A 22,278-nucleotide genomic window follows, 5' to 3' on the forward strand; every position below is an offset into this window, starting at 1 on the left:
ATACTATATTTTATAACCACACGATTATATAAATGACAAAATTGTTTTAGTTGCAATCAAATTAATGCTAAGAAACAAGTTGGCAATAGGCCCATAGGTTCCTCATTAAGGTTTGACTACCAAAATTTAAGCTTTAACAAAACTAGAAACTGAAACGTCTAATCCAAGTTGTTGGTCATAACTAGGGCTCGGAAGTTGAAGACCTATAAATTGCCAAAAAAAGACCTATAAAAATAAAAAAAAAGGACCTAAAAACAGAAAAAAGGACGTATAAATGTGATCCAAATTAATTAATAACTTCAGTTTTAATTACATATTTAATGTATATGGTCGTATACGCCGTGCTGAAAGTTTCAAAACAACAGAAAGTTGCCACTTACAGCGCGACCTTCCACACAAGTTACGATTAAAGGACCTTGTACCGTACCTGCTTCAGTCGTCCAAAAATGTTTTTCTCTCATTTCAGGGATGGTTCAAATATATGTATTTATTTACTACAGAAAGGATGTTTAAGAGGTGATGGTGATGATCTGATGATGATTCGAATTGAGAATGGGCAGTAAAAACGTAGTCGAAAGAAGGTGAAGTTGCAAAAAAAAGACGTTAAGACCTAAAAAAGGCTAATAAAGTACCAATAAGCCAAAAAACGCCGAAAAAGGCAAAAAAAAAAAAAAAAAAAGGACAAATAAAACCCACCTTTTTCTGGCCTACAATGACCCAAAATGAACATATATTATGTTGGGACTCATCTTCGGACACTATGGAAAAAAAGGATATTTCCTCAACTTCCGAGCCCTAGTCATAACTAAGCAAATAAACACACATGAAATTGAAGATGACCTTGCAGACAGACTAAGGTACAGAGTACCTACTCTGGGCTTCACCACAAACTATTACCTTCCTTTTACATTACTTTTCACCTTTTCATATTTTAATTCTGATGACAACTCTAATTGTCTGAGCTGAAATGACAATTGTCTTCTCCAAAATGTCCACTTCAGGTAGGTTCTTATCATTTTTGTTCATTATGAAGAGTGGGTTAGAGCTTCAGTCATAACTACCATGTCCAACACCACTGCTACCAATGAAAGACTATTTTAACATTGTTTCCTTCCAAAAGTAGATGAAATTTCTAGATTGCAATGTGAGCAGAGTAAGCATAGGTAACAGTAATCATTCACAACAGAATGCCTTGAAAATTATCTTGCAGCTAGATAATTGCCAGATATCTTAATTTGATTCTTTTTCTGTGCATTTTAACAGATCAATAGTGCAGTAGTGCAGCTTTTCTACCTTCTACTCATTTTTCTTCTTTTTTTCAGGTGTAGTGCTTGTGTAGGATATGTAACATTCCCAGTATACTGGTCTTCATAACATCATAACAATTTTATGGCACACAAACTATTTTCTTTAGTTACATTATTTATAATACACTGAAATATCCTAATTCATGAGCACTGACTTGGGATTTGGGGGGGAGGGGGGTAGCACCTTCCCTAATTGATGAGGATGTGCAACTAAATGACATGCTGTTTACTTATTTAATTATCCCTAGGTAACTGAAAGTGACATTTCAATTTTACCTAGCATCCCTAATAACCACAGGTGTTGCAAAATAATAAAGGCATGTCAAAAATACAGACTTGGCACAAAAATCCCTTATCAGTGGTTGTACTTTCAAAATAATCAATTTTGAAATAAAGCACAGAAAACTTTGTTCACGTAAAGAATTCGACCTTGGAATTATCCTAGATGAAATATCCATCTTCTTATGCTATTTATACAAAATAATTGAATTTTACCTTCAAAGGATATTCATGTGGAGCCAGAAGCCGCTCGTTGTTCCTCCAACGTTCGATCAAGGTAAACCTCCCAGTTTTGCCTGTTGCATGAGCCAGTGCATACACAACATCCTGCAAAAAAAACAAAACGTGTTTACATTGTTTATAATGTTTACATGAAATTGACGAAGGATCTACAATGGAATGCCCATGTCCAGGCCAGGAATCAAACCCAGATCCGAAGGATGAGATCATGAGTCTGCACCACTCAGTTGAAGAAATATAGGACATCGAACCAATCTATCACATATTACATGACACAATGCATATGCTTGTGCTTGCATTCAATTTGAATCTTAATTTCTCTCTACTGGAGGGAGAGATTCAACCTATGCTGGTTCCCTTCTACGGTGAAATCAGAATACTAGTAAATGTAAATTCTAGTAAATACTAGACTAATTTTTTGATCATCTCCCCTTACGAGTAGTTGCCATAACTTACTACAGGCTTGCATGCAATTTGAAATTTCACTGTTTCACATCAACACTTAACATAGAACTACACAAACCTGGCAGGTTGTCTTATCTGTTACTCCACAAACAATCCTTTGGATTCCTTCAACCCACACTTTCAACTCCATGCTGGGTGAGCAGGGAGTGTCCGCTTCCCCCTGTTCTTGTCAAGATGCAATCCTTTTCATCACGTCTTGTGTAGAGCATGCTGCTTCGAGAGGTTCCTGAAAAGTCTCTCCTTGACCTCCATGACTTACAAGATCAAGGACTGTTGTGATATTTCTAACGTGGATCCCTCTCTGCTTGTGTTCATGAACAGTCCTGCCGCAGACATGTTCAGAACATAAATTATCTTTCTTCACAGTAGATTTATATCCCCTTACACCTGAAAAAATGGAGAAATGACAAAATTAAATATTGACAGCTTTGGTTTGGAAGGAGACAGAATATTTTTTTAAAAAATAACCTGGTTTCGTTTTTCACCTTGTTCGTTAGTCTTTATGACCAAATTGAAAAAACTGAATTCTTGAAAATTTATTACATAAACATGAATGTTTGTAGGAACTGATTGATTTAGTTTATTTCACTGTTTCTTGTCACTGTTGGCTAATCATGAAGATGAGAATGAGTGATGATATGAAGAAATTAATAAAGGAACACTCACAAAACCCAGGTTGGGATTCAAACTGTGACCCCTGGCATTGTAGCATGCTGTGCTAACCACTCTGCCACAGAGGTCGGTTGTTTGTAGGAATGAGGGCAAAAGTGAGAATCGTGAAAAAGAATTTCCCCACTTATTAATATAATATATTGGATAAGTAATATTATTAGAAAATTTACTAACTACTTTCTACTAAATAATCAGTCATATATTATAAATGTTATCAAGATATACAAGGGCACGTTGTCTATTACATAATTAGTACAGTTTAAAAGGGGGGAAAAATTTTCGAAACGGACAAGCTGTCCAGTTCCAACTTGTGATTTTCGAAAGAACTGCCAGGCACAATTCTCACTTATAATGCAAAGTAGTTGACGTTAATAGCTTTGTGAACAAGATGGTCATCACATATGCATTTGAGTGCAATAACGTTTCCTATTATCCAATTTGTTGAGGGCCTCCCCATTTAATAATTAAAAAATTAAGATTTCTGGGTGAAACCTCTATGGAAACTTGCTTCCTCGTTCGGCTTGACTGACAGGAATTTTGCACGCCTACAGGAAAAACATTATCCTTCTTTGTGCACAGAGCTTTATCTTTCTAGCTCTAGAACTTCATTAATATCAACCAGCGTCGGCGATTAGGGGGGGGGGCGTCCCCCCCCTACTTTTTTCCACTTTTGATCTCGCAGTGTGGTCTCTTAATGCTAAGCCTTGTCTATCAAGAGAAGTAAGCCGTTCTTGCCTTGCCCCCCTTGTTTTGGTAAGCAATCGCTGCTACTTATATCAAACATTGACGGGAACACAAAAATATCTTTCCTGGATCCAGGTTCGATATTCAAAGTGGCTGTGGGGCTTGCCCAGCCTCTAATCGTTGGGTGCTTTGGGGAAGCGGAGTAAAGGCGCTCGGAATGTGATGATGACGACACCACTCTCCACATCGAGAGTGTGTGGGACCTCCACACAGCCTATGAGCCCTTCATGGCACACTACAAAACACAGGGGGTAGCTTTAACGATCCCCTCTGTTGCACGAAAGTGCATTCAGATCGGAGAATACGCCCGCGGAAATAATTACACGGCAACCCTTCGCCAGCATTCAGTAGCCGACGAGCTGTACGGTGGCCACATTCAATCGACGGCAGGAAATGCGCTTCCCTTCCACCTGTTTATCCCAGCCACAAATTAGACACAATTTTCGAACGAACCAATCCAGAGTTCTCCTACTCGTGGGAAATTCTTCCTTCTTTCCGAGCCGACTAATAACATTCGGTTGCGTACAAAAATTGACTTCTCTAGCAGACACGGATTCTCAACATCTTGTGCAACAGCTGCCTCGAGCGAGTTTTTTAAAAAATGCACAATTATCGACCATCTTCGGCCGTTAAAGGCAAAGAGAATATTGATAAAAGACCTGCAAAAGGTAAAAAACATTCAAGCATTATTGTGCTTACTTCATCATTCAACGTTCCGATGAGGATTATATACAAGCAGCGGATAAATTACATTTCAAGTTATCTTATTTTGCGTCGTTTTCTGTCACTACTGAGTTAATCGCGACGATGAAGATGATTAGATGAAATTGACGATGGGGCATTCGCAAGGAAACTATTCATGCCCAAGCCAGGATTCGAACCCTGAACCTTCGATATCACAAAGCATGGCATAAGAATAAAACATGGAAGGGCGCACATAAAATGTCAAACCACAATTTTGCCTAAGGCGCCAAAATGTCTAATTACGGTGCTGTATAGAAGCACGCAATAAACCGCCCTAATGTCAATCACGTATAAGGAATCATAACGAATATAATTTATCACTCATGGGCGGAACCAAGATCGACCAGAGTGGGCCCAGGTTGTAAAATTTATGAGTACATTTCCTAATAAAAATAATTTTCCTGGTAAGAACTCTTAGTATTTTTCCACTATATTTTCTATTAGCACATTACTCTTCATTAACTATAAGTTTCTGCTATCGCTATATCATGTTGTGAAGTGTAATCAATGCAACATTTCAATTTGTAGACTTGTTTTTACACACAAATTCCCTATTATTGTATAATAAAGTCTTGTTAGCATCACGTAATAACGATGTGAATATCAAAATAGATTTTTGTTTGAAGATATGGTCATGGGCGTAACCAGACATTTTTCTGGAGGGGGCAAAGAACACTTTTCCAGGGAGGGTAATGCTTTATTTTGAATTATCTAAAAAGGGAATAACATTTATTTTTTATTTTACTTGTCACGTAAAACGCACAATACATGAACGAAAATCTTCACAACTCGTGACCCTTACCACCCTACGCCCATAGACGTTGACCACACACCCCAAAAAGTCGGGCGCCACAGTTGTCATCAAGACTCGAGCGAGAAACACGACAAAATCTTACGTATTTCGAGACGATACAGGAAATGAATGAGACGTTCCTACCACGAGACAATACCCGGTGTTGTCTACGTAAAATGCCTACAAGAATACTTACTCGAAATAGCAGCAATGGTTATACTAAACTATGACCCATTTTCACACGTATGAGCGTTTGCAGAAAAAGGCCCTTTCTAGATGGGTGGATGGGAAGAGCGCCGTTTCAACGCCATATGGTGGCGTTGTTTTCTTTTTATTTGTATTTATAGACTACGGTCCCCTTCTCTTTCTTCGAACCGGAAGTAGTCTTCAAAAATAAAAGGGGGAAGGGAAACGTCGATCTAAAATTTGATCCTGGGTCTCGGTGCTTTTAACCTCACCAACGGTCGCTCGTTCGCAGGCGGCAGGGAAGTCCACTAACGGATTAAATCGCTTTTCACATCTTGATTTGTAGTAAGGGAACGTTCCTACCGAAATACACCTTTGCATGGTGTATTGCTCCTTGTTGTTTACAATTATTTGGGAAGCCTGCCGATTCAGTGACATGAATTGTGTGTTTAATGCCTCCATAACATTATATTTCTCTTGACTGGACATAACCATAGTTTATGCAGACAGGATGGGGAGTGTAGGGAGTCCAACCAATCTGTTAAGCTTCCACATAATGGGTCTGATGCGGGACACATCCAGCTGCTAACATTCACTAAAACAAATAGCTATAAAGCTTGTCCTCTTAAGATAACCACATGTGCATTATTAGTAGAGGGCGGATATTTTGATGCTAAAAACTGCAAAATATTGTTGATTACAATGGTAAACAAAGCACATTTCCAAATTATCTAATGAAAAGTCACGACGATATCTCAGAGCAGGACTTGCATTGTGAAAACGACCTCTCCATATCTAGACGTATCTAGAAATGTATTTGGGGGAGGGGGTCCGAACCAAATGTCTGTAAATAATAACAACAATAATAATGTTAAATTAAAATAATTAATATTATATTTTTATTACATGAACAGGTAAAAAGACTGTATAAGAATATTGATATAACAACACGTAATTCATTCTCTAGGTTGCGCGTAGTTAGGGTCGGCAAAATTTGCTAAAAAAACTGCTTCACAAGGAAATTAATGTCAAATAGATAAAGAATTGAATATTTATTGCATATCAAAAAAGGATGTTACATCCAGTTGACGAAAAGTAAATTTCCTGGTAATATTTTATGCATGTTATTATAAGTAGTAATAAATCTTGCATAAGTCTTCTTTGGTGCTGTCCTATGATCCTTGCCTTCCAATAAGTTCCGCGGATATAAATAACCCTCGATTAAACAACAAGCATATTTTCATTATTTAATTTTAGTTATTTTATTATTTAATTTTTGTACTTGGTAAGTCTTCCGGGGGGACCGGACCCCGTGCCCCCCCTAAATACGTACTTGCCGGTGGAGGCACATAGTGGTTCGGATCCTACTTTCAACTGTAGGTCAGTAGTACAGCGCCTACAGTAGTGGGGTTGTTAATAGGTTTGTAATTTACTAATTTATTACATATTTCGTCTATATTATGCATTAATTAGAAAATGTGTATTTACACAAATAATTCGGATTCAGGATGATAAGAATGAATAGTGGAGTGACGAAATACACGGTGAACACATGCCAGCACGGTGGCCGAACGGGTCAGGAGGTATGTATACTTTTAATACAAGACGAACGCAAAGATACTTCCACGCATGGGCGTCCGGAAGGGGGGCAAGGGGGGCGTGCCCCCATGGAAAATGAAAGTCGACCTAAAACTATATATTTCACATATATAATTTAATTTCAGCCACAATAATATGTGTTAATTATTGCATGAACATGATAAATTCAAATTAAAGCAATGTTTTTTGAGGGAACAACGCTATTATTGGGGAAAATGTGCCTTGTTTGCCCCCTTGGAAAAAAATACCTTCCTTGCCCCTCCCTGGAAAATATCCTGCGGACGTCCATGCTTCCACGCCTTACCTGGGATTTAACAATGGCTTACCGGTGTGAAACATTAACCACTACATCATGAAGGCCAGTTAACTTGGTATATAGATCAATCGATGTGCAAGTAATCACTTCATTTAAAATACCATTTTTATTGTACACAAGAGAAGAAGAAAGCCTGTGGAAGTAAATATCGTCTTCAAAAATTCCAAATCGTTAATTCAAATAGTTAAGGAGGAAAGTTGAAATGAGAGCACTTTCTCTCTACAAGAAATGCTTGGGATATTCGAAAATACTTCTTGATCGCATTTTTCAATCTAATTTTTCACATCTTAATAAACGACTTAAAAGTTTCACTTGCAGTTTAAAATATTATCTTGTATTCCCAGGATGAATTTTTTTGCAATAACCTCAAGAGAACCGTTAAACTTATTATGCACAGTTTCAGAGATAGAAATATATTTCGATACCTATCATTCAGGCACCGGGTATAAAGTAATGAAAAGGGGAAATATTAATGTGAAAAATTCAGCCAAGCCGAATGTTGAATGGCTTAGAAGTGGCAGTCAGCCAGACGAAACAAGTTCCTTTCACTTATCTCGCACTGTTTTGCAGGAAATAATTCCGAAACGGACTCGTGCTCCATGCTGCGTGGGAAAACGCATAAAACACTTCCTTGGTTCCGCTACTCGAATTACAATAGCGTACGATTTCCCACTCAAATGACGTAAATAAACGCGACAGCCAATTTTACTTTCTTCCTGCTTCAAACAGGCGACAAGACTCGCTATTTAATCAGCAATCTACATATGTAAATCCCAAACCTGGTTTAAGTGTGTTCTTTCAAACAAATACAAGACCCTGGATAATGCACAACAGATTCTCAACCTATGACAAGCGTACCACAAAGGATATATATACTGAGTGTATGAACGAACGCATCATTGTTTACGTTCTAAACAGCCAGACTCTTTATAATTCAAGTCCTGGTGTGACACAGGTTCATTCTACAATTTATTTAATTTAATCATTCAACATCGTTGTAATTGTAGTGAGTTCATGGATCCCACTTTAAAACATCCAGTACCGAGTTGAGTTTGTGTTTTAAGTCCACATTATGCACAGATAGGCTATCTGAACTGGGCCTACAGTTTAAGTGGGATCCGAACAACTATGTGCCTCCAGTGGGTATTGAAGACGGGAACCCTTGATTATAAGGCGACGACGTTACCACTACGCCATCGAGGAGGACCACTCAGTACCTAGTAGCCTACCTGAACACACTAAGATAAAAATATGGTCGCGATTAACTTAAGAGGTAGACAAGCGGTGACTACACATAACCAAAATACAATAATTTTCTTAATATGTACAATTGTTAACTTCTGTTCATTAATCTGACATACATCCTGTTACTACACTTTAAAATAATAGAATCTATTTCAGGCTTACATTCTTCTGTGATATGTTTAACCAAAATCTTTGCACCCTTAAGCGTGTTAAGGAGTGCAAGAAAGATTTCAAGACGAGCTGTAGCGAGTATGATAACAAACTCTTTTTGTGAGTGACGTACCCATCGTAAGGGGATTGGTTATTATTATTTTTCTTTTTTTAAAGAAGTCAGTTCTATATATTGTCAATCTTTCCAAGATTCGAGGAAGTTATGGCCCTAACCAACCCCTCGTCCGCTTCTTGTGTTCGTATGAACACTACACAAATACGTGTTGCATAAAATACCGAGTTTCAAAGTCATCCTAATGGATGGGAAAACAAATACACTTTGGTTCCTTCATGAGAATCGCGCAATTTTCCAGCAAGTGTTGAAAAACAGGCTGACAGAAAAATACACCTGAAAACAAGCCTTGGAAGAATTTGCGAAATCTACCTTGAGACACGCGAAAGAATTGCTTCAATGTATATCCTGCTGAATCGCACCACAAGCTCTGAGAATACTTTTTCATACAAACGAGAAAACTTCGTGGAAAGCGTTATCGCAGATTATTGTAACTGGCGTTAAGAAAGCCAACATAAATGCCAACGACAAGCACAAGTGTTCCCCTTTCCATCTGAGCTATATCTAATAAACTTTAAGCCAGATCACAATAGTCATTTGCTTACTCAGGCGAGACAGTGCAGATACTAAGCTACAGAAGTTTGCAACGCTGATTATTTTGTAAAACAGAATCGTGTCCATTAAAGAGAAAGCAATGATAATACTGAATAACTGTATAGCCTGCTTGTAAACCAATAAGAGGCAAACTTATTTTCTCCTTAGGTATGTTTCTAGTGGTATTTTTAAAATCTCTACTGCAAACAGACGCCTGCACGAAAAACAACGAGTTTACGTATGTCGCTTTTCTAAATTTTGGTTTAATCGTGACCAAGAGGCTGAATGATGAGACACCCCGTTTACATCCATGCCTTACCCAGGGTTTCAACGTGGGACCTATCGCGTCGAAGTGCCTTACAATAAATGCAATGGCAAACTGGTCACCGAAAGCCTACAAAGCCAGAGGTCCCAGGTTTGAACCTTGGCAAAGACACGATGTATCATTGTGTTTGTCCCATTCATCAGTTCTTCATTCGTCTTCATAGGCGCGATTAAATTAAGCCGTATACAAGCAACATTAAGTAACTTTAATGGAAAGAATGAATATTTTCAACATTTTGGACATTTTCTAAAACTCTGTGTACATTTTCATAGGGAAATTCGTAAGTGTGTTACGACCTCACTTGCACTACAATTTAACAATAAATTGTCGGAAGTATAGTGCGTGGATTTACGAACGAAATGAGAGCAAAAAAAAAAGGGAGAGTCGCCAAATTTTGTGGCCACGCCAACTGCAATAAAATCCTACATTTTTGAGCTGAAAAGTGTCATAGCTATGGACCATTTACACGAGGCCAATTGTGAAGACATTCCACTAAGCCAATCCAACATTGGCATCGTGTGAATAGAGGCAACCAGCCATTGTCTCAAGCCACTCCACTAAATTAGAATGGTTTCAAAGTTTTCGGCGCCAGTAGTCATTGGATTGGCTTAGTGGAATGTCTTCGCAATTGGCCTCGTGTAAATGGTCCATTAGATACCTCACAGGACTGGTCTGGTACTGCATTTGAGCGAAAGTAGTGAAGTGTCAAGTTGGCGGACTTAAACCTAGGAAACACAAAAAAGAAGAATACTATTGGCAAGATATTTCAAATTCAAGTCATTCAACGACTTGGTTTGACTACAATGAAAATCAAGAATAGCTTATTCTGCTGTACAACTTCCAATCTACATGCTGCTTGCACTTCTATAAATATTCACGCATAAAAAAAACAACCGCTTCACGTTCCAGTTCGCAAGTAAGCCAAACACAGGACAAATAGTTTTCATCGTGTACGTTAGCGTATACTCTCCGTGCAAATTACTGACATACAAATATTTTCCTGAAGTGCGATACCGTATTTGGCCTAAAGCGATCGTCACCTGCCTTCTTAGTTATTCTAAGCGACGTTTGGACAGGAAATAACTGACTTGGCATATTTCCGTGTATCTCCGCACCGTAGCCAGATAGAAATCGCTTTGGCAGCGTCTTGATCTCGTCTCCAGTTGTAAATGAGTGTCTCGTTCTCGTCTCGAATCTCGAAATACATAATATAAACAACAAATACAATGTGTAACCTCACAAACTTTGGGTAGCATGTGGAGGCCATCCACTGATATATATATATATATATATATATATATATAAAAAGTTTGACTCTCTATTTGGTCTATCGTGGGAGTACCTCTGATTAATGGAGACAAAAGTACAGTAAAAAAAAGTACTGTAAGTCCCCTTGATTAGGGTGAAAGTCAGGTTTTAACAAATTACATTACTCCACAATGCAGATTTCTCACAAAATGGTATCCATTTTAAAATGGGCTTTGAAGTGCTGAATTTGCAGTGTGTATTCTACACAACGAATGGGAAAACAAACAGATCCGCCCACGACTACAAACCATAATAATATAAATTAATTTATGGATGATTTCTGAGATGCCAAAAAGCTCTACATAATAATAATCTGACATGACGGTGTCGTACTACATAAGCATATAACACACTTATTCTTTCTACCAAATACACATCGTACCCTTAGATAACTAAGTACTAGCGTCATCATAGCAAAAATGTCAAGCAGTGTTCAACGTTTTTCCAATAGCGAGCCATTTTCACATTCTATAATAGGCTAAGGGGTTGTATCGTTGTAATTCCGTTCACAGAGGCAATGATGGTGTTAGAAATAATGACATGGTTTGATTGATTGATTGGATTGTTGTTTTAAGTCCGCTTTATGCCTATAGGCTAATCGGGACTGGGCCTACAGTTTAAAGTAGGATCCGAACCACCATATGCCTCCACCGGGCATCAAATCCGGGACCCCTAAGGCGACGACGTTACCACTACGCCATCGGGAGGCCCATTTGCATGGTTTCTGTTGTTCAATAGATTCTTTCACTGTGCTTTTCTTAGGAAACAACAGCAGGGTGCAACTATCGCTAAGAACGCTATCAAGTTCCAAATTGGGTTACTCACTTCAACACAACAAATAAGCATAATTAAACGGTGGGTTATTTTGTTTAAAGCACATAAACATTCATACACAAAAATTGTTGCTGGTTCGCATTTTTTCCGCTTGTTCTTTTAGTACGGGTTTTAGCGAGCCGGTAATGAACAGTGTGGCAGCACTGTTGTTTTTTTATTGTTCTTTCATCCTTCGGATGACTGCCTCACGAAATCAACATTTGTCACAGCATATAGGCCATGGTGGTTCCTCCAGTTTCGTATTCCAAAGGACGACGAGTGTGCTTCAAGATGCCTTCTGTACCCTCTGTCCGGTGGAATTCGAGTTCGAGAAGGTTTGCGGCCGTTCTGACGTCACGGCAGAGCGTTTTGCGAGAGATCCCGATCGGCGATCTTGACTTTACCGTTATTCCCTCCGCAGCCAAGAAAACTCGGGACGGAATGCGAGGCTTCGGAAGTGCAGATGATGATTAACGAGTGGGCTCTTGTTTTCTATGAAAGCATTTGGGTAACAGTGCCGCGTGGCTGGACGGAAATAGGAACTAGCACACCGTGACAAAAATGTCCCGTGATATTGTTCCGCGTAACTGGGGCATATTTCTCGGCCGGTGTTTCCCACCTCTTCAAGAAGAAAAGAGAAGAATTTGTGAGCGAGCGTGAAACACGCTGCACTTGCGGCGAATGAAGATCATCACGCGCCTCGCACGTTAATTACTGTGATTAAGCACAACGGGAACCAACATATTAACACTGTAGAATAATGGCACGTTAAGAATTAGTTTGCATTCTGCATTTGGAACACCGATGCTCTCTCTCTTTATACGCAATGTTTGTAACAACTCTTTAAAGTTGAATCAGAACCACTATGTGCCTTCGCCGGGTATTGAACCCGGGACCTTGATTACAAGGCGACGAGAGAGAGAGAGAGAGAGAGAGAGAGAGAGAGAGAGAGAGAGAGAGAGATGTATAAAAGGGTACTTTTACCACCCGCGGTCCCGTGGGATGCATTAAAAATGCAATTTGAGATCAGACACGATCGTCCCAAAGAAACGAAAATTACACGCTTAACTGTGTCAGTTGATGTAGGATTAAAGTGCAGTAACCTTGATTTCATGCGATTCCAGTTATGTGCACCTATTCGACAGAAATTTTTGTTGAGCGGTCTCAGGCCGTTGAATAAAACTGAGCAGTGGAAATAATAAAATAATAATAATTATTATTATTATATCCTTGGGGAGCCTCACAAGATGAGTGATAATTCAGCACCCCCCCCCCCCACTTTCTTTCCTATTCTATGGCATACTATGTTACCTTATAAGAAATTTCAGCGAATTGTTCCAAGGAATTCAATTATGCTGATGCTGGAGCATGCTTTTAGGCGTCTTTTATTCAATTCATTACCCTCTTATGTACGGCAAAGAGACTGAATAAACATGCAGATGGATAATTTGAAGAATATTATTTCTGCCGTCGGTCGTACCTACACCCTTTTAAAAATTGAGATGAAAAATAGACAAACCTGATCATTCAGATATTTTGTTTATCGTAATTGCATATTGTGAACCTGTGCAACGTCGTTGTACACATTCAGGAAACAGATCATTTTTTTAAGTTCGTAGCGTCGAAAAGGGGCGTCAAAGATAGACTTTGTCAAGAAAAGTTGTTTCCATTAGTGAACTGTACACATTGCGAAAGTTTGATAATCTGTGCATATTGCTTATAATATACACACGCGCGCAAGAGAGAGAGAGAAAGAGAGAGAAAGACACGAAACTATCAAGTCTCGTCTCGGTACCATTCCTGTCTTTGTAATATATGTGCAGCTAAAATGACACGAACATTTCTTGGAAAAATCTGGCATGAAAAGGGAGGTACGCTTGCACTAGGCAACACTGCATAATGTTATCACTTTGTGTTGTTCAGTGACGATACCAAAGTGGACGTCCTCGGCCCCCCGTTGAACATTCTTCCGCCAGCAAACAGTTATTTGTAGCCCAAAATATGCATTTTAGAAGTATACTGAATGTGACTTATGCACATAATTCACAGGTTAGTGTCGGTTCGTCGTCACCAGCACACGAATTGTGTGACCACTTTTTACATAGCACAAACGAGACCCAGCCTTCCGTCGAAGTACAGAAAAGGTCTCCACAGTAAAACAAGCCGTATCTTCCATATCATCATCATCACACTTGAATAACTCTTCAATAGAGCCTTCATCATCATCAACTTCTTTCCAAATGTTCTATATTTCTGTTCTTGGAAGTGTTTTCCTATCTCCTTCTTTCATATTCTTACTTTCCTACCCCGTTCTGCCCCACCCATTCTCGGTGGCGAACGATAGAGGCGGCGCCAAAAATGGGCCAGAGTGGGCCATAGTCTAACATATCAAAATGTAATCGGTAAATATTGTGATAAAAAATCAAATTGAAGTGTGAAGATAGTGATGAATACGATGGGAAACCTTGGAAGATTCGAATTCAGGTTCTCTGGTTTTCGAGCACGCTCTACTAACATCATGAAGATCTAAAACAAAGATTTAACACATTTGCAATGCAACATCTGATTTTGTATAATTTGTTTTTGCTACAATATCTAATTTCCTTCTGTAGGATTATAAACCCTTGTTTTGGTCACGAAATAGCAATAAGAATGTTAGGAAAATACACACTTATTAGATGTGATCCACCCAAATACTTGACAACCATCAGGTGGTCTCTCCACACCAGAAAGTCTGGCGCCACCACTGGCAGACGGAAAATAACACCAATCTGAGAGTAAATACGCATCGACGAGCACAATTGTTGGTCTTTGTGACAGCTTGGTTCATAAGAACCCATTCTGGGCGAATCACTTATGAAGTACAAGTCTAACAACTGCTCGACACCAAGAATTTACCATGTTCTTGGAACAAAACGAGCGTGCAACACCCTACAAAGGAAGACACGCTGCCGAACAAGGAAAACAAATTCCACGACAATCGTTTCCCTCCGCCGTCGGGCTGCTCAATGTCATTACGAGCGAGCGAAAAGTGGCACGGACACAAGGAATTACTTACGTGTTACGCAAGGCCAATCAGATGCAAAGCGAAGACGCGAAAGGTTCAATGGCAGTATGTGGAGCGATGCCTCTTCCCCCTCCGTCTCGGGTAAGTCACCGGCGTTGTATGCTAATCTCAGACCGTGAACTCGCCGCCACGCCGCTCGAAAAGTTGCAGACGAGATGGCGATTGGGCTCCGTCACGCCAACTCTTGCGTAATGTACGAGAAAAATAGGATGTTGCACGAAAACGCCTCTCCTGCATCCCCGATGTTCCAACCGGCGAGCAAAACAAAGGCGAAGGACCTCAACTTTCCGATATGCATACAGGATGTCCACCAATTCACCACATTATACTTGGCATGTACGGTTTGATTGATTGATTTGCTAAATTTACTTCGCTTCTTGTGCCACTCTCGGCTAATTTGCGAAGATGGGGATGAGTGATGATATGATGAAATTGATGAATGGGCACACACAAACATCCATGCCCAGGCCGGCATTCGAACCGAGGATCCCTGGCGTTGTAGCGCGATGTGCTAACCACTCTGCCAGAGGGGCCGGCTTGGGATGTAAGGAATGAGCCAGACAGGCACTACTCCACGTGGAACCCCCAGAAAAGCATTCGTGCAGGCTGGCGACACTCAGGCGCTTTGGTCCACAAGCTGTCTTGTCAATGTGTGTGTTTTTCATCAATTGCATCTCATCATTCATCCTCATCGTCGAAATTAGCCAGTGACATATAAGTCGTGCAAAAAAGACAAAAACAAAATTTACAGAATATAAAATTTCTCACATTTACAAATGTATCACAACTACGAATTTGATGGTATATACAGAACTAGCCATATAATTGGACTCATTAGTTGAAAAATGAAACAGATTAACTCACTTTATGTAGAGAAATTTGACAGATTTAATGTTTTGTGATACACATTGCATTCGTATACACACTGCAAGTACTGTCAGTACTTCACCTTTGGCTCTTTTTTGAGCCCATTTTAATCATTGTTTGTGTGCAATTCCTTTTCACTCTGTTCTCTAAACTGCAAACCACGTGGTTTATGAAATAATGCATTGCTCCGAAGATACAAATTAAGAACACCATTACAACAACCAGAATTAATATTATTTACTTTGTTATAACCAAAACATAGCATAAATAACACGGTAAACAATGTACGCATTGTTCCAGGCATTGTTGCGAATATGCAAAGAATGGTGCTGCCATCTATTCCTGGGACACAGTAAAAGAAAGGATTGTGGGAAACAAGATTATATCGAAGCAGACAAACAGTTTAATCCCATAAAAATTATAACAATCGTCAAATATATTTAGTTAGAACACTTTCAACACAAGAAAATGTGCTTCTTTTTTACAATGAGTCCAATAATTTGGCCAATACTGTGTATGCCACTTATTGGCTAATCGGATGATGAATATGAATGATGGTTCGACTATGTTGATGTATAGAATTACTTCCATGGAGCAGGCTGGCATCCGAAACCGGAAGCTTCAGTAGCGAGTTTGTAAGTTGAGCACCCAACGCGTGTGACCACATATGCGGCTAAAAATGTCAATTAAACGATATTACCTTTATGAACATGAAGTGGACTTAAACAAATGAAATACGGAAGTTTGCGGTGGCCATTACGAGCTTCTTCGATATGGTTGCTGTTCGATATTGCTCATCCTTTCATTTTTCTCACGTCTGTAGCGCTGCTGCTTATTCCCTCTGGTCACGTGCGACGATCTTCCATTATTGTATTTACATGCAGAATTCATTCTAGCGTGAGTGTGTACTGTACGTACAAATTGCAATATCATGAAATAGAAACTATTCAGCTTCGATTATGTATACTCAAAACACTTTCTCCGTTTACGCATACACGTATAGAGCAATACGACACCTTAATAATTCGTTAACACTTATTAAATTTGTAATCATTTCGCTACAATTCACGAAAAGGACATCAAATACAGCAATAACACACGAACTGCTGATTTGGTTATTACATAAAGTTCAACTGTAATAGCTGGTCGTATCTGTATAGTAATAAATACTGTTTCGATAAACAATGATTTTGTACATAGCTCCTTGCTTACGAACAACGACACTTTTACCACGGCTTGGAAGCTGATAACCTAAAAAAGTCTAAAAATGACCTAGTAAAATTACTCCAGATATTAAAATATAAATTGAACCTTTTCATAGCAAAACAAATAAAGTACTTGTGACAGCAAGAGACTAATTCCACACAATGGGATGTGTTGGTGGTTCAATGACTGAAGATGAGAAAAGTATTACAAGTGCCAATGTAGGTCTACTTGTTATTTACAGCTACCTGCAACGTTAAATCTTCGGTTCATTCATATCCCTGTCAATATCTGCAACCAGGTCCCAGGAACGACTGATCTCTCTCTCTTTGCAATCGACCCAAAGAAAAAGATTTTGGGAAAGCAGGTTTGACTAACTCAGGAAAGGACTGTGAAGCTAAATGCATTAACAAAACCTAAAAATGATTATTAAGATGCAATGAAAACTGGAAAAGTACTGAAAAATAACCAATATCGGAATTTTTTTTTCAGGTGTCATGTTCAACGCCAAGAAACAAAAAAAGACGACTCTTCATCACCTTGCAAGCCATGCTTATTATTATTATGGTTGAGCTGATACCAATAGTATGGGTATCGGAAAGTATCCGTTGGAATTTATTTACCGATACTTTTCCGGCATTGTCACCTTTCACGGTGTACGCAAAAATGTCGACAGACACTTTCCGGGAGTCAAATAATCCTGGATATTATGCCAAATTTGAAGTTTATGTTCATTTTGCAAGAGCTTTGTTTAAAGAAAGTGAATTTTATTACAACATAACATGTAGTTTAATATTCTGATGTTTTTCTTGAATATTTTGAAGCACAAATCTTGATAAATTGATACATATAATTAATAATTACACACCAATATTATTCAATATTTTCAATAACTTTTAATTATTACGGCTCATCCCTACTTATTATAAATCTACGAAACGTTTAGAATTCACGTCGAGCAAAATTCAAGTGCAGAATGAGTTTTACGGAAAATAACTCACGTTTAAATCGTCGGCATGTTCTTTCTCTCACTTTCCTGCCTCTTTATGCTAATCACGACTCGAACATGTAACCTTCACTGGCCAGATCACGAGTTACGATTCAATGCTCTCGGTCTCTTGGTGTCTATCGTTAAAATGTACAGAGCCTATATTGACCATGAACACACAGAATGCTCACATGGAAAGCCTGCACACTACCACATGCCCTGAAAGCGTGTGGGGAGATGAGGATGTACGGCCCCACACTTTCACAAACTCGGCCACTTGTGGAGTGTATGATGTGGTCAGCACCACGCTTCGGCCATCGACCTACTCATTTAGCTAAAATGGGGGAAAACGGATCAATCGTAAATTTGGGGAAACAAGTCCTGATTCACCGTTTGAACATATCTCGTGTGAAAGAACTGCACATACCTTAAAATCATGAAAGAAAACTGCGTCAAAATAATATAAAAGCATTCATTACTTCTGGTTTGTTCAAGATAATCCCTGCATGGCTAGTTTTGTGAATGTATCCGTAAGAACAAAGGGCACGGTGTTGAGTATGTTGTGAAAAGCAGGGTTGCAGACGGACTTCTTAACTTTTCAAAGTGTTTCAAGTGCACCTTATCTAAAGCCGACCAATAGAAAAGGCAACCCAGGATCCCGTGATTGCAAGATGATAGTATCAACTACTACGTTCTCGTGTGTATACTGTAATCGTATTCATAAAGTAAACAGCACGTAGATTATATGTGAAAAAACAGTGTAGCCTTAAACTGCTAAACAACGATGTGGCATTTTACTATGTAAAAATGGACAGCTAGAAATAAGACGTGGATCTGCATATTTCTGAGCAAATGTCAAATCATAAAAATATTCTGATATTTTGCAACGTTTCCCTTGCAAAACTCGAAAATTTCCCTTCATACCCAGGATAAAAAAAGAGTGAAATCGCAACTTCATCAAACTTCCGAATGAGAGATTGTAACTGGAACATCCGGATTGTAGGGTGCTTTCATACGTCGTGCACTAGGCACCACCCAATGGCTATAGAAATAGTAGACGAATTGTCCACCACCGTTTTTACTCATTCTGTTTTCCACAATGTGATGATCATAAATTGAAATAAAAACGTCAATCGGCATAAGTCTTCACCTGCTATACATCAAAAGATTTTAATTCCTTACAACAACACAAGGTGTGGAATAAAAAATAATGATGGACAATTTGCCTATTACCTTTGCCGTTGACTGTACATTCAGGAAGATATTTCATGGTAACTATGTGAGAAAACAGCGTATTGGAAGAATGCTGTGGCGATCAATTCACAAAAAAGGGTGGGGTCCGGAGTAACGGATCATTAAAATTTTTTTGTTTTAATTTGTATTTTGTGTTTATTATATTTCTTCCTTTAGAAATTTGCCACATGTGCCCCAATTCTAGGTGGAAATTTCTGCTACTTTTGACTAACTGCGACAAAGAGGATGAATGGTGGAGGGCAATGACAACATACGTATACAGGGTGAGCATAAAGTCTTTCCCTGATTATGAATATTTATATCTCAACTTCCAAGGTAGATAGGCAAACAAAAGATATGGCAATAAGTAGTGCAATACATCAAGTTTTTTTACCATTTCTTTGTTTTGTCTGATTCTTATTCTCTTGTCTGATTTCGTCTTCTCTTGTGTTTCAGGTATCGTAATTTAGAAGTGCTGCTCTCACAATGACGTCTATGCAGGGGAAAGCGCAATGCGTTTTATGGTTCCATGAAACACGGTCACCTATTACAGTTCAGCGAGAGTTCAAAAGGGTCTATGGTCGAGAACCTCCAGATGTGAAGAGCATCAAAGAACGGCAAAAATTCCGCCCTTGGTGTATTACGTGGAAGTGAGGTTGATTCTTGGGTGCCTTTTAGAAGGCCGCATGTTTACCTTTAGAATGCTGCAAGTTGCTGCATTCGATAATGAAAAATGCGAATTGTGTGTGATGGGTGGGTGGGTGTGTGTGCGTGTGTGTGCGTGCGCGGGCGTTAAAAATTACACAAATATAAAAATTGTGAATGGAAACTTACATTGAAGGGAACGAAACAAAGGCACAGCTTCCTTCACAAACGAGGACAGTGGAACACTACCTTGCAACAAAGAAAGGATAAACGAGGAGAGAAGATAAATTACAAGCCAACAATGCAAGGAAGTTAACAATGGGAGAGCCCCTGCAGTTATGTGGGGGTATCCACGTTAAGTCTTTCTTTCCTGTGTGGTGAGAGCGACTGGAACCTGATTAGGATTGAGAACTTATTAATGCTCAAATCTTGAAGCAACTTATCACTGCATTCTTTCGATACTATGTTTGCCGAGTCGATTTTTGCATGTCACGTGTCATCCCTGGTAAGTTAACTGCAAAGATAGGGATGAAGCATAATGGAGAAGGGTAACGAACGTAATACCTTTGACCGTTCCTGAACCCAAGAGCTTCGGTGTCATATCGCAGGAATTCAAATCGAAAGCGCCTGTCAGCATACTATAGAAATCGTCAAGAATCCTGGATTTCAAATGGATGATAAACTTGACGTCATCACACAGTGCACCCCGGGGGGAAAAACAGCATGGAGTCGGACCAGTGGCGGCGCCAGGATTAATCATCTGGGGGTTGCTGAGGGGGTGCGGAATAAAATTTAGGGGGTGCGATGTTGAAAAATAAAGAAAGCATGAAATATGCATGTGTGTTTTAACAGAGGCGCAACCACGAATTTTTGTCTTGGGACAAGTACCAGGATAAACATACCAATAATAATAGTAATAATTACATTATTAGTAGTAGTATAGTAGTAGTAGTAGTAGTAGTATCAATGACGTTATCATTCTCGTAAATCATGCAAAAAAGGTGGTAGAAGTCGGTGCTAAAGCATTTGTGTTGGAACAAACGATTTAAAATATTTTTTCAACACGTTCAATTTCACACTAGCTAATAATGGAAAACAAGCACGTAAACTGTATTTTTGAAATACAGAAAATGCATGACGAATATAATTCTTTTTGTATATGACATGGATAAATTTAATGTACAATATATGTTTTACACATATGCAACATGGAGCAACGTCAAATAAGAAAATACACGTGCAACATGTTAACACTAAATTGTGTAAGTATTAAAAGTTTCTTTAATACATATATAGGCTATGTATGCAACATATCATTTAAATACATTACATAATCAATTCATCCGCCTAACAAACCAAGACCAAAAATGATATAAATCTCTCAAATGTGTGCGCTCCTTTTCATCCAAACAATTGTTCATGCATTTAAGACCAAACTGGTTAGCAATAACAGTCTGAAGTACATAGTTGGTCTTACTTCTCTCTCTGGTAATTTACAATGCATTACAGAATAGAATGATAATTCTCGCTTCGCTCGGAAGAAAATTTTTAGATCCAAATTATTGCAAACTGAAAACAATATCTATTCATTTAATAGAGCTCCGCACTCTCTCTCTCTTTTATAACATTTTAATTTAGATTGTTCGCCGCCCCCTACCTATGGCTCTGAACTTTTACGAATTTACGAAATGCAATTTTATTTGCATAAAATTTGAAATCGAAGATGGCAATTACCTCTTTGCAAGTGGCCGTCAGAAAGAAAAAATAAAGAATCCATCTTGAGTATAATTTTGTTCTGCTACTCTTAGATTCTCATAGCCTTGCCCTTTTTTACTTCAACGTTTACCCCCTTGCCCCCCTCCCACCATAGAATTGATTTTCGACCAAGGTTGGGGGGTTACGCTCCCGTGTGGTTGCACCACTGGCTATCTTCCGTCTGCCCCAGATGCTGTGGTGTCAAGACTAATTTGGGCTCCTCGACAAAGTCTGAAATGGTACTTTACTAAACATGTTACGTGGAACGTACAGAATGTCTACCCGTCACGATACAACTCGCGTTAAATAATTTCCCGAGCACGACCTGATGATATCTTGAAAGCACCTGAAATTGTTGTTCCACTGCGACTTGAAGAAAAGAGTAACAACAAGCAGTTGCACAATAAAACCGTTTAACAACAATGCCAAAAAAAAATAATCTCTCAGCTGTAAGCAATTATCGAAAAACACAAACAGGCCACTTAAAACTTAAAACAAAGGAAGAAACAAGTACAGGGAGGTTATTTCAGTCGTTCACCGCCAGAGTGACGGCCGTTCCGCGGACTCTTCATGCAACAGGTTCCGGCAAATTGCGTTCAGGAAGTCCGTAACAGAAACCGCTTGTTTTGTAATGTTTCCACTTTTCACAATTACAGTTACAATTACA

The 22,278-nt window shown here is 38.9% G+C and overlaps 2 protein-coding genes across 3 annotated transcripts in view; one reads left to right on the forward strand and one right to left on the reverse strand.

The window, feature by feature from the left end:
• Positions 1-22,278, reverse strand: part of RASSF8 (ras association domain-containing protein 8) — a 59,038-nt gene that overhangs the window by 17,118 nt on the left and 19,642 nt on the right. Inside the window, exons 1-3 of one of the 2 annotated variants that reach the window (XM_083119158.1) lie at positions 14,912-14,959; positions 2,350-2,678; positions 1,803-1,913 (exon numbers count right to left, since the gene is read on the reverse strand). In XM_083119158.1, coding sequence (XP_082975284.1) covers positions 1,803-1,913; positions 2,350-2,421 — 183 coding nt within the window. In that variant the 5' untranslated portion in view covers positions 2,422-2,678; positions 14,912-14,959. Of the gene's footprint in view, positions 1-1,802; positions 1,914-2,349; positions 2,679-14,911; positions 14,960-22,278 lie in introns of those variants that run through there. The other variant, XM_083119157.1, reaches the window with a different exon arrangement.
• The window catches only part of LOC145985647 (uncharacterized), an 89,272-nt gene continuing 81,746 nt past the window's right edge, over positions 14,753-22,278 (forward strand). Inside the window, exon 1 of the mRNA XM_083119715.1 lies at positions 14,753-15,001. Coding sequence (XP_082975841.1) covers positions 14,753-15,001 — 249 coding nt within the window. The remainder of the gene's footprint in view (positions 15,002-22,278) is intronic.

This window comes from Lepisma saccharinum, chromosome 3 (genome assembly GCF_977018435.1).
Source record: "Lepisma saccharinum chromosome 3, izLepSacc3.1, whole genome shotgun sequence".
NCBI lineage: Eukaryota > Metazoa > Arthropoda > Insecta > Zygentoma > Lepismatidae > Lepisma > Lepisma saccharinum.